The sequence below is a fragment of the Octodon degus genome, unplaced genomic scaffold (genome assembly GCF_000260255.1).
Source record: "Octodon degus isolate 3935 unplaced genomic scaffold, OctDeg1.0 scaffold00164, whole genome shotgun sequence".
Classification (NCBI taxonomy): domain Eukaryota; kingdom Metazoa; phylum Chordata; class Mammalia; order Rodentia; family Octodontidae; genus Octodon; species Octodon degus.
In genome coordinates this window covers 3,340,579-3,358,075 of record NW_004524740.1, presented here as the reverse complement: position 1 = coordinate 3,358,075, position 17,497 = coordinate 3,340,579, and the positions used below count along the sequence as shown (strand labels likewise).

General features: G+C 35.2%; 1 protein-coding gene across 7 annotated transcripts in view; it reads right to left on the bottom strand.

Moving 5' to 3' along the window:
* The window catches only part of Bcas3 (BCAS3, microtubule associated cell migration factor), a 633,943-nt gene that overhangs the window by 456,784 nt on the left and 159,662 nt on the right, over positions 1 to 17,497 (bottom strand). For all 7 annotated transcript variants that reach the window (XM_023703174.1, XM_004643019.2, XM_004643020.2 and 4 more), the window contains exons 9-10: positions 12,051 to 12,127; positions 1,372 to 1,448 (exon numbers count right to left, since the gene is read on the bottom strand). In XM_023703174.1, the coding sequence (XP_023558942.1) occupies positions 1,372 to 1,448; positions 12,051 to 12,127 (154 nt within the window). The remainder of the gene's footprint in view (positions 1 to 1,371; positions 1,449 to 12,050; positions 12,128 to 17,497) is intronic.

The window sequence follows — 17,497 nt, the reverse complement described above, 5'->3', positions numbered from 1 at the left end:
AAAAAAAAAAAAAAAACTCCTCTCTTTTAGCCACAAGGCTGAGATTACAAAAAACCCAAATATAGTCACTCATAATTCTAATAGCTAAACTACAACATAAATGAAACGCTCATCATCAAAAGCTATCTAAAACAAAGATTTACTATAGTTCTGTGACTTCACAAAATGCCATATCCAGATTTTGTCAAAAACTATTTCATAAAGATACAATAACCTTACAACCAATAAAAATCATATAAAATCATTAACCATTTTTAGAGTCTACACTATTATCTCTCTTCTCTTTTTCTAGTACTGTGGATTAAACCAGGGTTTTACACTGAGCTATATCCTCAGGCTGCTTTTTATTTCTTTTTTCTCTTTTCTTGTTTTTAAGATTGATTGACTGATTGATTGATTGATTGATTGATTGATTTGGTACAGGGTCTTGCCACGCAGCTCGGACTCATTGTGATCCTCCTTCCTTAGCCTCCCCAGAGCTGGGATTACAGGCATAGTCTACCACACCCAGTTTCAGTGGTCAGCACAGCACTGGCCAGTTCAACATGCAGTACTGGGGATCGAACTAACATCCTTGTGCTTGCACTTGCCAGGCAGGTGCTCAGGCCACCAAGTTATCTCCCCAGCCCTCACTTTTTATTTTATAACTGGATCTTGTTAAATTGCCCAGGCTTAGCTTGGATTTGAGATCCTTGTGCAACAGTTATTTTCTAGATTTTATTTTACATTGCCATAGAGAATGCTAAATGAGAAAAATTACTTTATGCTTTCTGATATGAAATTTAAATTTAGATTTTGTGCTTAATAGCACAAAAGTAATTTCTTAATATATAAACACTATATCTTCATTTACTATAAAAACCGTGGAAACTCAGTTTGATAAATAACAGGAAAAGAACATGAGGATTTGTAACTTGATTATTAAAACATATAGCCACACCCTATTGTAGATCTATTTGTTGGCATAATGACCAAAGAAATAATTTTACAGCCAGGTATCCAATCTATCAATGACGACAGAAGTTACTCCTGTTTCCTGATCTGTACCTTCACAGAAATTGTGTCCTTCCACGCTGCTACTATTGCAATCTCAGGGCTGTACTTTAATGTTACTGGAGTAAACTTCTTTATATATAAGAAACCCAATAAAAAAATTAGATTCTACTGAGTCGTCGTTTAAGGATAACAATCAAACATTTAAAAATTCTTAAAGGGGTCCAAATATTGATCGTACAATGAAAATCGAAGCAGACTGGTAAGGTAAACACTAGTAATTGATAATCACCAACAGAATAAACATATTATTCTATATGGAAAAATCCTTATATTCTTGCTCCATTACAAATAACCCAAATATGGGCTACACCTTACCTTATTTTCTGCATAAGCAAGCCAACGGCTCCCAAGAGCAATAGGATTCATGTTTGGCCCAGGACAAGGATAACAACCTGAAAATTTTAAATAGTAGTATTGAGAAATTTCTTTTTTTTTATTTTTATTTTTTAAAGAGAATACAAAATGATAAAAAATATATATAAATGATAAGAATTTCAATAAACAAAATAATAGGACTTCAGCAACGGTTGTTGTAGTGCATAAGGTTGACTTGGCTGTTTAGATTGCCAGATATATGCATGCAAAATTAGTTTTTAAAAAGTTGTAAGGAATTTAAAAGAAAATCATGAAGAATTAACTGTTCCTTTCAGTAGACCAACAGAAATCAGCAGCATAATTATTCAAGCTATCCTATATATCTTTTTCCCTTCCTATTTTTGAGAAATTTCTTAATCATTTTTGTTCATGTATATATCAAATGTTGATGTCAGAAAAACAGAGAAGCCAAATGCCTGTTATTTTTTTCAACGTGAAATTCCCATGCTACTGGTTATTATTTTAATAGCTAAATGAGGCACATTTTTTCCACTATGTTATTTCTTTTCAGTGTTTAATCTGCTCCATAATGAGACAAATCTGGAAAGAACCAGGAATGATCTTTTTTTATAACTGTTCATCTCATACTGTCATGCCTGAAAAAGAGAATGAAGTTGATAAGGACCATTTTAAGTTCTGAACCCTGATGGCCAGGGATATAGCTCCATGGCACAAGTGTCCTGAGTTCAATTCCCAGCACAAAAAAAAAAAGAAAGAATCATTAATAATTAAGTTTGGAACCCTGAAAAGCAAACCCAGAAAAGGAATTTTAGAAAAGGTAACAGAAAGGGTACAACAGACCCAAATAGTTAAGGACAAAAGATAAATAAAACTATCAAAATACACCTCGAGGGAAATGAATATATTCATTTGCGGGTGGAAGGTAGAACACATAGAAATGAGGTCAATGAGAACAAGCAAGTCCCAAAGGTGCCTAGATAAGAGATTCTGAGGAACCACATATGTACAGCACACACTCCACATCATTCTTCTTTCAGCGTCAGCCAATAACGTCAGATTGCTCCATCAGGTGTAACCCATTTTCTATTTCTCTGCAACTTAATGAGTAGGACATGTAAACTCAAGGAATTGTGTCCTTTGTTCACAGCTAAAGCTCCACCGCCCTAAGCAAAGTCTAACACACAGCAGTACACTATATGTTTAAGTCAGGTGTGGCACTGCATGCCTATAATCCCCACAAATCTCCATGAGTTTGAGGCCAGCCTCAGCTTTACAGTGAGTTCAAGGTCAGCCTGAACTACAAAGTGAGACTCTGTCTCAAAAAAAAATAATTAACAATATAAATAAATAAATATATTTAAGTTAGACAATACACAGAAACTAATCAAAGCATATTCATGACATGTTATGTACATGTCCCAACTCCCCATAATAAGCATAATCATTGTGTACTGCAATCATGTATTTCCAAACATTCCTACAAACATGAAAAAAAAACAGCAAAAGAGACCTTTATAATTTTTTTAAATACCAAGTAGTATGCACAACTAAGTGCTAGGTCCCTCAATATAAAGTCATTTTACCATAGAAATCCTTTCTTGAATTCTCTAAATTCAGAAAGCTTTTTGAGTAGCATTTCATTATCATTCTATGTTACTACTGTTATACTCACAAACAGTAAAGAGTTACACAGTACCATTACTTGAACCATAGATCAATTTTCATCTGAGACCCCAAACTGCCTTCTGAAGGAAAATAATGAACTAAGTATGACTTGAACACAAAAGAAAATTTTTCTTATTTTCTTGCTAATTAAAAAACAAAAAAACAAAAAAAAAACCTTTCTGGTTTGAAAAGGTGTGATCACGATGCTTTGGGATTTGGGGAAAGTGAACTCTGAGTAAATGTCATATTACCACATCCACTGAAGGCATATGACAAGGGCATATTAAGAAAAAGACACACTAAAAATGTATGTATGAAGAACACACCCTAACATACACTAATATGTATTGTGCAGCACTTGAATAACAGACTCCTATTGAGTAAAATAATATTATTCAGAAGTGGAGAAATGTTAATATGATCTAAAGAAAGTTTTTCCCATTTAAAATCTGTTAAAAGAAAAAAAAAAAAAAACAGAACCAAAAACCTATGAGTGCTAGTGTCACAGTAGAGGTACAGATGTAATTTTTTTAAATTAACTTTAAATATCAGTATAATCTTTCAATGCTCTAACTACCTAAACCACTATTAGGGGCTATTGTGTATATAAAAATGTATTTATAATACCTAATTTCACTTGTTGAGTTCATGACTGCAGAAATTCAGAAGAACTCAAGAATGGTAACATATAAGAAAACATAACTGTTTTCTGTTCACCAAAATAATATTTTATAGCTGGGAAAGCAGAATATCAACCACTCAGCATTATCCCAGCATTATAAGTATCACTCCTTCAAAGATACACCTTCGCCTCCATCTAAACATGAAAGAAGAAGGAAGAGGAGGAAGAAGAGGAAGAGGAGGAGGAGGGGCAAAGCAACCTCTGTAATACTAGGACCAATTCTTACATGTTTACAATGTCACAAACAAAAAAGAGAGAATTGAATATTAAAAGAGCTCAGGTTTCCTCATCTAAATGAAGGTAACATTCACAAACAACACACTAAATGGATAAAGAGAGCAGCTAGACAGCTCAGGGGGACAAGCCCCTACTTAGGCAAGTACAGGGACCAGGTTTTGATCCCTGGTACCACATGCAGCACCAGTCACACCCCCTGGTATGCTGAGCCAGCCACGAAGTCTGGGCATGGTGGGGCATGCCTGTAATCCCAGCACTGGAGAGGCTGAAAACAGAAAGATAAGTATGTGTTTGACCTGCAGAGTGAGACCCTGTACCAAATACATAAAAAATAAAACAAAATAAAAGGATAAAGATATAATAAATGGTACATGAGAATTCTAGATGATTTCTCCCAGAATTTGGGTCATAATAGAGAGGTAATCTGAACACATTTCCAAAAACTCTCTGAAACATTCATTTTTGCTTGCAAAGATGTTAAAGAGTTTTTTAAAAGCAGGTACCTACATCAATTAATCTCCGCAAAGGAATCAAGACATGTCAACAGTAAAAGAATATTCAACAAATAATAGTAAAGTAAATATCTACATGGTAAAGAAATTGAAGTCCTCCATCATATCACATAAAAACTTTTCCTGAAATATATAAAAGATTTACAATGAGAAGCTAAACTGATTACACTGTAGCAAAAAATAGTAAAGTTTCATAACCTTGGATTAACTAACAGTTGTTTATGACACCAAACGTACAAGTAACAAATGAAAACATTAAGTTGGACTTTATGAACACTAATCCTTTTGAAAGCATGCTGGGAATGGTGGCACACACCTGTAATCCCAGCACTCAAGAGGTTGAGGCAGGAGGATCATTGTAAGTTGGAGATCAGCCTAGGCTACAAAGTAAGCTCAAGGTCAGCCTGAACTGCATAGTGAAATCCTATCTCAAAAAGAAAAAAAACTGAAAGCTGAGTGAAGTAGTGGATGCCTATAATTCCAGCAGTTTGCACACTGAGGCAGGAGGATTGGGAATTCAAAACTTAGGTTACAGAGAATACAAAGCTGGCCGACAGCCACAAAGCAAGGCCCTGTGTCAAAAGCAAAAATAAATAATAATTTAATTAAAAATAAACCTAAAAATTTTATACTACAAAGAAATGAAAAAGACAACTTGCAGAATGGTGTAAATGTCTGCAAACCATATATCTAATTAAAATATAAAAGGAACTATTAGGGCCAGTAAGAGCTCAGTAGAATAACCGCTTGCCTGGCAAGTGCAGGGTCCTGAGTTCAATCCCTGGTACCGCAAAAAAATAAAAAAGAAAAAGAACTATTAAACCTCAATATTAAAAAAACAAGGTACATATACAAATTACACTGCTCAATGTCATTAGCCATCAAGGAAACGCACATCATCATAAAAACCTATACGCAAATGCTCAAGTTGAAAACGTTATGTCTGCATAAAAACTTGTGTTCTAGTGTTCAGGTAAGCATTACCCCTAATAACCCAAAAGTATAAATAAAGCAAACATCTGTGAATGTATTACAGACAGCTAAGCTACGTAGACATATTACAGGCAGTCAGATAGGACTAGGCCCTCAAGAGAGCCAGGACAAAGGTAAAACACGTCCCAAATGTGACTGGAGACACAGCTGTTACAGACCAGGCCTCAAGATAAAGGCAAGACGACCAGGCCTAATGTTTCCTCAAAGGACAAACAGCAGGCCTAATGAAGCTTAGAGAGGCATCAGTCACCTTGGTGGGTGACCAAGGCCTCTAGACCAGTCATTTCAAAAAAAAAAAAAAAAAAATCACTCTTTGCATGCACTCTTAAGTCACCTGTTTCCCCCATTAGATTTTGATTACCTAAGTACCTATACTTGTACCCTATTGTCAGTCACAGATGTAACCCATATCATACCAACTTGAATACTGCTCTATGAAATTTCTCTGTAAAGTAGGGTCCCTAGACTATCCATTCAGGACCCCTCTGTTTCTCTGACAGGAGCTTTCTACCTTTCCATCACTAAGTATCTTCCCACTGTTAAGCTTCGTTGTTCCCAGAAATCATTCTTTGACTTTTGGAGAACATGAACTTAGTATATCAGACAGCTAACAGGTTGAGAGTTATATTTCCCTTGTATTATATTTGGATGTTCTGATACCACCTCTGCAACAAATTAATGATAAAATGTAGTAAATCCATACAATGTAATAGTCAAAAATAAAAAGAAATCAACTTAAAGAGACCAGAAAATGGCAGAAATTATATCTATAATTAGTGAAAGACATCAGTCAAGTGAGAAGTACTGTGAATGTACTCCACATAAAAACACAAGAGGGCCGAGGAGATGGCTCAGTGGAATAAGCGCTTCCCTGGCAAGCACAGGGGCCTGAGTTCTATCCCTGGTTCGCAAAAAAAAAAAAAAAAAAAAAAAAAAAAAAAAAAAAAACAAGAAATATTAAATATCACTGAGTATTTCTAAACCATTATATAGCTGATAAGTGACCTTTTTAAGGTTTTATGAGCTTTGAGATAACTTATATTTTATTTTATTTTTCATGTAGATGAAATGCAAGAATTGTGTATCACTGCTACTCAACAGCTTAACAGGCGGTAATTATATGCAAAAAAGGAAAAGTCAAATAGAGCTCATTCTACACATATTCAGTGTGTACCCACTAAGTATCGACTACCTGTCCAGTCCCTAAAAATATTACTGAGGCCTCATGCATCTGACAGAGAACCCAAACAGTCAGGATTAAGTTTTAACTTTTAACTCACACTAGGTATAGCTCTCACATGTACTACCGTTGTCTAACTGTGAATGTTTACAAATGGGTTTCTTAGCATAAAAAAAGTTCACTATAAAACTTAAAAAGAAATAAACTTAGCATTTGAAAGCTCTTTTCAATTCATTTCCATTTGTTACATTTGTTATTTATCATCACAAATGAAGAACACATATACTAATACCATTAAGACTGAAAGAAATAATTTTCCTTCCTCAAAGTAAAACCAGAGACCAAGGGAAAGAGAATGCGTATTGGACACTCCCTGGAGACTTCATATCTACTTTTCAATTTAAAGACACTTAAAATGACTACTAATGACATCTATCAGTCCTCGTCTTTTGTTTCCTTAATCATATCTGGGTTTTGGATTTCCGCATCAGACAGCTGCTCAAAGCCAACTTTTCTGTACAACCAAATACAAAGGTGTCTCCTTTCTCATCACACTGGATGCGTTCTGTTAGCAGTTCCCTATCAGCTCTCTTTACCTGTTCCATCCACCCTTGGCACACATTCCCATGATGCTTGCTCTGATGGACACAGCTGTCTCTACTTATTTTACAGTGCCTTCATTGTATTCTTACACAACTAAGGCATTCAACTCAGTGCTTTTCAGACTATTTTAGAAGTTAAATGCTTGCACGATCAAAACAACATCCTCATTAACGAAAGATCTTTTCACTCTACATGGGATGTGAACTTAGTACCAGTCACTAGGAGAAAAGATACGGAGCAGAGGCAGATGCACTACCACAAAATTTGTGTCAATATACTCAATCCCACCAGCTATCTGCCCCAAATCCCTACACGTGACTAACAGGCAGAACCAGCTTACACTTATGTGATAACTGAAAGCTAAACAAAGAGAAATACGTAAAAAATATATGAAGTTTCAGGCTGGCTAAAGGAATGGGGGGGCAGGTAAGATATTATCACTCATAGCAATTTAAAAGTGAGGGCTGGTGAGATAGCTCAGCAGACTAAGTGCCAGCTTAGGCAAGCACAGAGGCTGGGGTTCAATCTCTGGCGCTACATGCTGGTCCAGTGCTAGCCCTGCCCCCAGGCACACTGAGCCAGCCAACCTACACCCGATGTGGTGGTGCACACCTGTTATCCCAGCTCTGGGGAGGCTGAAAACAGGAGAATCACTATGAGTCCGAGCGAATGCATTATGTAACAAATACATTACCCTGCACAAATACATTTTTAAAAAAAGAAAAGAAAGAAAGAAAATCAACCTAAAAGTATATTCATATACCTGACCCTGAAGATTTTCAGGTTCTGTGGAATTATTTTAAAATAAGAATGACAGGGGCCAACCAGATAGTTCAGCGGATTAAAGCGCCTGCTTAGGCAGATTCAGGGACCAGGTTTGATCCCCGGCATGCTGTACCAGCCCCTGGGGCACAGAGACAGTAATTGAGACTGGGCACAGTGGCGTGCAACTGTAATCCCAGCTTTAGGGAAGCTGAAAACAGAAGGATCACTACCAGTCCAATCTGTGTACTGAGACACTACAGACCCTGTACTAAATACGTTTTAAAAAAAAAAAAAAGAATGACATACTTCTTAAAGAAACTGAAATGCAAACTAGTTAGGACTGAAGTGAAATGTCACAATAAATACTATTAAGAGTAGGAAATGAAATCACACGTTATTGTTGTTCCTGTTTTTTGAACTCCTTTTTATATAAAGTGTGTCTTGTAATATATTCTTAAGTAATATACAGTTGTTTTTATGCAACCCACATTAAATAAGAGATCACAAGGCATCGCAGTCCATGAGAGCTATTGTACAAACAGCACCCAAAGAGAATGGGCTCCTCGAGGATCAGGAAACACAAAATTCATTATTAGAGACCACATGAGTAGGATTTCGTTATGAGCTACATTCACTTGTAAAATACTTCAGTACACTACCACAAACACTGCTGATCCTTCTAGATCTTTTCTTCCTATCATGAAGAGCTCACAGAATTAAGAGACTTATACTTCTTCAAACTATTTAGCAAGTAAAGCAAAGATGTCCCAAAAAGGCAGTAAGAAAAAGACAAAAAAGATGAATTAAGATAAAAATATGAATAATACTATTATTAGTACAAATGATACTATTACTAATAACTAGTGCACAAGTTATCAGCTATGAGTATATCATTTCATCTAAAATGTGTTAAGCCAATCAAACTGCATCTATTTTCTTCAATAAAAGGAGTATGATGAAAAGGATCTTTTAGTCCCAATCACCAAAACTAATAGAGACCTCTGTGTCCTTCAAGTTGAACTTAAGACTAATATAAAAATCAAATTTTCAAATTTGTATTCCTAACAAAGATCATTTTGCCTTTTAAATTTTGAAACTGTACATTAAAAGAACTTTTGGAAATACATATTTTATATCTATTAAAAAAACTACAAATATGCCCTGAAAGATAAAAATGGTGCCATCACTAACTTACTACCTCCTTGTTTATCCCTTCTACAACTGACTTTGTTTACCACCGATTACAAAGAAACATGCATTCCAGCAAAACATAACATTTAAACAGAGCTAAAATTTCTTTATTTCTCTCTTTTGGGGGGGGTAATGGAAATCAAACTCAGAACCTTGTGCTTTCCAGGCAGGGGCTGTGTCACTAAAACATGGCCCCAGCCCAGAGCTAAAATTTCAAAATGTTCTTTTTTTTTTTTTTTTTTTTTTGGCGGAACCAGGGATTGAACTCAGGCCCTTGCGCTTGCCAGGGAAGCACTTATTCCACTGAGCCATCTCCCCAGCCCCTCAAAATGTTCTTAACCAAATAAACTAGCTTAACAGATAATTATTTTGGATTTTCTATTCAATTTACCACTCACGTGAGGCAGCATAATATTTGGGGGAGTGGGGCAGGGTCTCATGCAGTTCAGATTGCCCTTCAACTCATATATAGCCCAGATTGGCCTTGAACTCTCAGCAATGTTCCTGCCTCAGTCCCCTACGTGCTGGGATAACAGACGTGCACAACACCAGGCAATATCTATGTTTTTAAAATTTTTTAAAAAACAAAAGCTAGTAGGGCTAGGGAGATGGCTCAGTGGGATAAGCACTTCCCTGGAAAGCGTAAGGGCCTGAGTTCAATCCCTGGTTCCTCAAAAAAAAAAAAAAAGCTACCTCTATGCTACTGACTTGACAGTAATATCCACTATCATGAAATATAGATCATAAGCATAAAATTAAAAGGCCAGGGAGATAGCTCAGTAGAATATAAGCGCTTGCCTGGCAAACACAAGGTCCTGAGTTCAACCTCCGGTAATAAATAAATAAAATTAAGGGGCTGGGGAGATGACTCGGTAGAATAGGTGTTCGCCTGGCAAGCACAAGGGCCTGATTTCAATCCCCAGTTCCGCCAAAGAAAATAAAAAATAAAAATAAAAATAAATAAATAAATAAAAATAAAATGGAGTCACAACAGAGGCATCAAACATTGCAGGAGCCTTGAAACAAGTATTTCTGATAAATCATAAATATAAAACTATTGATAAAAAGATATGAAAGCATCACAGGAAATTCAGGCACCCACGTCTGACTGAAATATCTGTATGCTGCTCTGATTCACTCTCTAGATCCTATCTAACTCACATAACTAGAACAATCACATGGCCCCTTTTCCTAATGATTTATTTAGAGATATAACAAAAACAGCTCCAAGCATGGTGGTATATGCCTGCAATCCCAGCACTCAGGAGGCTGAGGAAAGAGGCTTACCATGAGTTTGAGGCTACTTTGGGCTACATAAGTGAGTTCAAGGCCAGCCTGCACTACATAGCTAGACTGCCTGCCCACCTGCCTACCTGTCCACCTATCCCTCCCTCTTTCCCTCCCTCCCTCCCTCCCTCTCCACTCTATACATATGCATATGTATGTATAATATGTATATATGTACTTATAATATGTATGTATAATAACTATATCTCAGATAGGAAAAAGATTATAAACATAGAAGCATGCACTTGTCTTATTTTTCTTCATGGTCTACAAAATGTTAAATAATATACTATAAAAAATTGTGGTATATGGTTTATGCAATTATATCAAACATATACTGTATCAAAGAAAGCAATTTTATACATAAACATAGCTACTACCCAGTCCTTGGCACGTAGAAGCTACTCTGTAAATATTTGTGTAAATAGACATGGTATTTCAAGAACTACAACAAATACAATTGAGAGTCCCTGCTCATTTCAAAGTTGAGAGAGATTAAATTATTTCTTCAGAATGTACATAGCAGAATCTCTGGGAAAACTCAACTAAAGCTTCTATGGCTAACTGTAGAATCTGAGAAAGAATGGAAAATATGGACTGCAAAAGCTAAAAAAGATTAAACAAAATTCTGTCCTGAGACAGCCTTAGGACTACAGAGTATAACTGCTTCTGCTGAAATCTTCAGCCTGCTAACCTGCCTGATATGACATACTACTTGCAAAGGCCAACAATCCCATAAGCAAATACATATCTAAAAAGTCAACTGGGTTCTCTCTCACTCTCCCTCCCACTTCCCCACTTCTCCTTCCGCTCTGCATAAAACTTCATACGTATAACTTCATACCATATCAAATATTATGTGCTTGAGCACATAATTTAGGACTAGACCTTAAGCTTGTTTTGAATTTTGGGGCAGTGGTACATTTTATTACAGCAGAACAAAGATAAAGGACGAAAAAGATGGGAAGTATTTGAGTTTCAGAACCCTCAAGTAGGATAATCTATAGTTACTTCCTCAAGTATGTGAGAGAAACAAGTAGTTTAACATGTGCTTTCAAGAAATAAAAGATATATAAAATTAATCACAATTATGCAAGGAGAGCATGTAAGAAGAAACTGAGAATATGTAGAATAAGTATGGTAAGAATATGTTGGCAAGGTGAAATTACACATTACATAATTACTGAATAAGAACATCCCAAAATAGTTATACTGTTGATTTCTACTGGTCTACTGAAAGGAACAGTTAATACTTAATTTTTTTTTCTTTTTAATTTTCTTGACCAATTTTGCATGCTTATATCTGATAATCTGAACAATTAATTTGAAGACAACAATATGTAATACAACAATCCCTATCATTTTGTTTAGTGAAATTCTGTATCATTTCTAATTATTTTTTACTATTTTTATTCTCTTTAAAAAATAGGAAAATATTCACAAAAATCATACAAAGATCACCATAATTCAAATGAAAGTCATGATTATATCAAGTAATATAAACTCAAAATCATAGATGAGTATGCAATGATTTGATACATACTTGTAACAAAGAATTTTCTTGCAAAAGTACAACTATCAAAGGCAGCAATTTTCTCCTGCAACACTACGACGAGAATCCTAAAATTGGAGGGAAAAAAAGAGAAAACAAAATTGTATGAATTCTTAAATCATAAGTAAGTTAAACCATATGGATTTAAAAATAAGACATTTCTTAGGCTAGTTAAGCTAGGAACTATGTACCTCTTAAAGCCAATAAATAAATAAATAAATAAATAAATAAATAAGCTAATCTTTTATATAAGCAGGACAGAAATGACTAGAAAACGTTACTGCAGAAAAACTATCATTTCGAAAACTTTTTCTCTATAAAGTTTCATTTTCCTTCATTTTAAATACATACTCTTAAGAGTGAATAATATCAACAGAGTTTACTGTGTTTCTGAGATATGGAAATAAAATGGATTTATAGAGTCCATCAATTTAAAATGCTGAATGTCCCAACACACACACACACACACACACAGAGAAATCTAAGACAAAAAAAGAAATCTAACGCAAATGCAAATCTGTGTAAATAAGTCATTTCTAATTCACTAAATGTATTACAATTTAACTAGAATCTTACTACAAATTGGCAAGTTTAAAAATTATTTCTAAAAATCTAGTAAAAAAAACTGTAACTGCAAAGAAATACTTCACATACCATTTTTTTTCCAAATTGGGTACAGGTAAATATTAAAATACTATTAATTATGAGGGGGAAAATGTAGTCTTTAAAATGAATACTTTATTAATTTGCTTATTTGTTAAAAGTTGTATTTGCTAATACAAAAAAAAAAAACTTTCAATGAAAAATATATCTTTGTGATTATTTTCCCCCAGCTGGGTTTGTTAAAGAGTTCTCTGTTCTTACTGTGTTATTCTGAAAAACACTCAATAGCAAACTTCAATTATACCCCAAGTCATCTTACACACTGCACCTTGATAAGAAAAAACAAAATTTCTGTATGTAAATATATTTATCAAGGTCTATACTTTTCCTTTACACAAATTATTAGCCATCTAAAAAAAAATCAAATAATCCAGGTGTAGCGCACAGCCGTAATTCTAGCACTCAGAAAGCTGGAGGAAGCAGAACAATTGCTGCGAGCTTAAGGACAGCCTGGGCTACATAGAAAGCTCAAGGCTAGGCTGAACTATGTAAGTAGACCTTGTCCCAAAAAATAAAACCAAAAGAAAACAACATCAAAAGTAGAAACCCACAACCACCCGTTATTATGAAAATACATGTAAACACAAGCTTGAATTTGAAATACAGCATACAGGTCTCTGGGTAGGGCTTGTCATATCTTTTTAACAATAAAATAGCGACAAATTTGTAACAAGATGACCCAATGCTGAGTCCTCAACATGAGGCTCAGGACTTGTTGGAATTTCTTTGTCCCAAGGCCACCAAGGAACATGCATGCTGTGAATGGGAAGGCACAATCCCCTTTATATTTGGGGCTTCATCTCGTTTTCAGCCTTCATAGGGTCTTTTCCTTCATCAAGACAAAACATAGCTTACATACTATTGTAGGAATTGACCAAGCTCTTTTGTAATTTCATAGAGTTCCTTACAGGAGACGGATGTGCCTATGGTACTTTGTGTACAGCTGCCTTCAAACACCACGTCCTGTTATCGGCATCTACCCTAATTTGAGAGTCTATCTTTGTTAAAAACACAATGTGACAAAGACATGAATTTGGTTTTTGATCCTATCTCAAAAAACTAAAACAAAGCAAAACAAAAACGAAGTTTTGTTTACTGACAAACACATGGACCTGGTATGTAATAGAAAATTGACAAATATTTGGATTCTGAATCCTGAATACAGCTCAGTAAAATATGATCCAAAAACTGACTGATATATAGTAACAGGAACTTCAAAACCAACACAGCCATGGAGAAAACTGTGTGTTCAGTGGCAGGAAAATAAAACCTCTTACTTTAAGAAAAGGGTGGGTACATGGAGTGAACGTTCAGCCAGGATGAAAAGATGTGGACAGATACCTGGGATCTAATACATGTATGCATGCAGATGTGAGGTTCGTTCTATAGGAAGGAGTGTACAAACTGAAAGTACCAGAAGTAACAAAGTGGAAGATTCTTCTGAGTGCTCCGAATTCTTCTACATGCTCCAGGCAAGACCGCCATACTTGCAACTGGTAATTGCACACATATAATGTGCTTTATTTTATCTAGTTATTTTTAGGCTATTTTTAATTTTCCTATATTGCTATGTCACTATGATATACCTAGGGATAGTTTTCTTCTTACTGATGTTACTTGGTGTCAGTAGAGCACCAAGTGACCAGAAATATATAAACTGGGGACCAGAAATATATAAACTTTTTTTTAATAAAATTATATTATTTAATACAGGGAGGATATTCTCATACATACAGTGATAGCACATAAAGCCCTACAGCCAGATTACACAGATAGAAGGAGACAAACAAAACCCACAGCCTTTTTCTAACAACGATGTTCAACTTGTTTATGAGGGTCTATTCTGGTGACATGAGTATGTCGCAAATGACCTCCTCCTAATACCAAGAAATATGTAAACTTATGTTTTGTAAAAATTCAGTAATTTTTTAAAAATTACTTTCTCAAGTAATATTTTCTCACTCATCTTCTTAAATCTTCTGATATTTTCTAATACATTCATGAGGCTTGGGGGGGGTTTGTATTTTAGGGAAGGGTCTACAGGGAGTTCAGGGTCTCACTACTAGATCTGACTCGTAGTGCTCTGCCTGTTTACAGCCTCCCACCCTGCCATCTCAGCTCACCCCTGGGGCAGGGCCAGCACAGCTGGCCTGGGGATCAAATATTTTCTATTTTTTTCATCTCTACTATTCAAGCTGTGTAATTTCTACTCATCTATTTTTATTATTTTAGTTTGGTTTTGGTTTTCTTAGGGAAGAGGCGTGTTGAGGTTTGTTGGTTTTGCAACTGGGTCTCACTATGCAATTCGGGTTGGCCTTGAACTCACTCTGTAGCCCAGGTTGGCCTCACATTCTGGCAATCCCCCTACATCAACCTCTTCAGTGCTGGGATTACAGGTGTGTGCTCTACTGACCTATTTTGAAGATCCTATTTCTCTACTGAGATTTTCACTCAGTACAATCATGAAAGTGTGCATGGAATACACAATCTATTATCAATCTGTCTGGACATCAGAGAGATTAATCATTTTGTTCGTTTACTGAGTATTTGAAAATATCTTGTTAGAGGTGATTTAAATTTACTTTTGTTAGCTAATATGATTGACATGTACGGTCTCAGCTTCCCTTTGCAATACAGAATGTTCTACTTTTATGGAAGGGAAGGTTTCTAACCCCTCCCCTAATTTCCTTTCTTGGGCTATTTTCATTCTTTGCTTGATCACCTATTACCATCTTTCTTCAATCTACAGTACTTCGTGTTCTCTTTTTTTTCTATTCCTAATTTTAAGCATGTCTACATCACACAGTTAGAAACAATTTTTCTTTCTTCGGCATAATCTATGTCATATGACATCTTCTACAGGTTTTTGAACAAGTTCTATGGGTCTCACGTCTGGAATTACAAGAATATCAGAATATCTGGTATTTATATGCTATTCTCTTATTATACGCATCTTCTTAGAGCTACACCTTAATCTTCCGCTTCAAAATTGCTTACTTTTACTATATTCTAGGTATTTTAAATAAGCTATTAAGTCCTTCCTACATTCAAGTTTGGGGAAATTAAATCCTGCTTCTTGAAAGAAAGAATATCAAAGAATGTAAAAATATATCTATACCAACATAATTACTTCATATAAATTTTAAATTACTCAATTATTGATATTCCTGCAACATTCAGAAAGTATACCCTCTCCTCCCCTCTCTGAAATCCCCTTAAAACCTCATCACCTTATAGCAAAGGCATCTACATCAGATCCAAGTACGGATGAGGATCTTGTAGTTTAATTCCTTAAATAAAGCTCCTCAAGTATAGTCACTCTCAAGCTGCACACTGTTAGTTCAGATGACAAGTCACCTGTCTAAGCAATGAAACAGATCCAAATGTACAACAATGGGACAGACCCAGAATAATCACTAACTTTGAAAGTACTTTGTTTAGAGAGCTTAAAGAGGGACAGAAACCAATCTTCCAAGTCAGCATTGCTACCTTATTTCAGTAAGGGGTGCTTCATACCTACGTTTGATTACACTTTTATTTAGAGACAACTTTCCCCTTAAAATTGTCTGCCCCATGAACAGACGTTGTCTTCATGATCACACCTATTGCTGCCGGCACATGTTCCCATCCTGTAAGAACTTCGTAGTGCTTTAAGCTACTGGCTCTCAAATGGTTCACAGGTCTGCTAGTTATGAACCAACAATGAGGTATAGGTGATTTCTTTAAATTGCTTTTATGGATCTAAATGCTTTTTGAAGAATGGGAAAATTCAGACATAAATGACAAACTTTTTTACTTAGCTCCTACTGCTTTGCCTCAGATATATTTTGCTATTAATTTTTTAATGATATATAATCACATATTTTATTTCCTCTCTAATTTAAACTAAGCCAAAAAAAAAAAAAAACAACGGTATTTAGGAAGTTTGTTTCCATTGTCTGCTTTCTAGCATAGTTATGGATCAAGAAAACTAGTAATACAAGTGTACTCTACAAATCTCTCTTACTTCCTTTTACAATGTGTTAAGCTTTCTTTTTTGCTTCATGATATGTAACCTAATTTTCAACAAGACAAAGTAAAGCTTTCTGGGGTAAACGAATTGTGGGATCAAACAATTCAATGATATGGTTTACTATGGGATTCTGATTAACTTGACGCGCTACCCCACCACTACTATGCTCTTCTTCCATTTCCTTTCACTTTCATATTTTAACTTAAATTCACACACTTCCAATAACAGTGATAATCCTTGGGGGTACTGGTATGTCTTTTTCAAGTATCTCTTTAAAATGTAACCTGAGAATATCCTTTGAATTTATTGAAAGGGCAGAAAATATTCCACTTGTTATATTTTGTATGTTTCAGATGACAGCAGATTTATACCTTATATTCAAGATTGTTGATCAGGGCCTTAGTCATCATAGGGCTTCAGTTTTTCAAATGTAAAATGAAAGGACTGTGTAATAAGAGAGCTCAAAAATTCTTTTCTCTTACATTCTGTAGTTAATTTTTCATTATCACTAGGAGTCAGACAGTTCAGTGTAGATATGAATATTATCCCATAATTTTAAAAGAGGAAAATCAACCAAGTGCTTCTTTTAGTTACATTATGAAGTATAAACCTTCACAAAAAAAAAAAAAAAAAAAAAGTTAAAGACTATTTTACATTTAGAAACATACTTTTTAGGGGGCCTGCCCCTTAGCTCAGTTCTTTAAGTGGCTGCTTCAACAAAGCAGTCAGGCTCAGGTTGCTGTGGTTCGATCCCCACAACTCA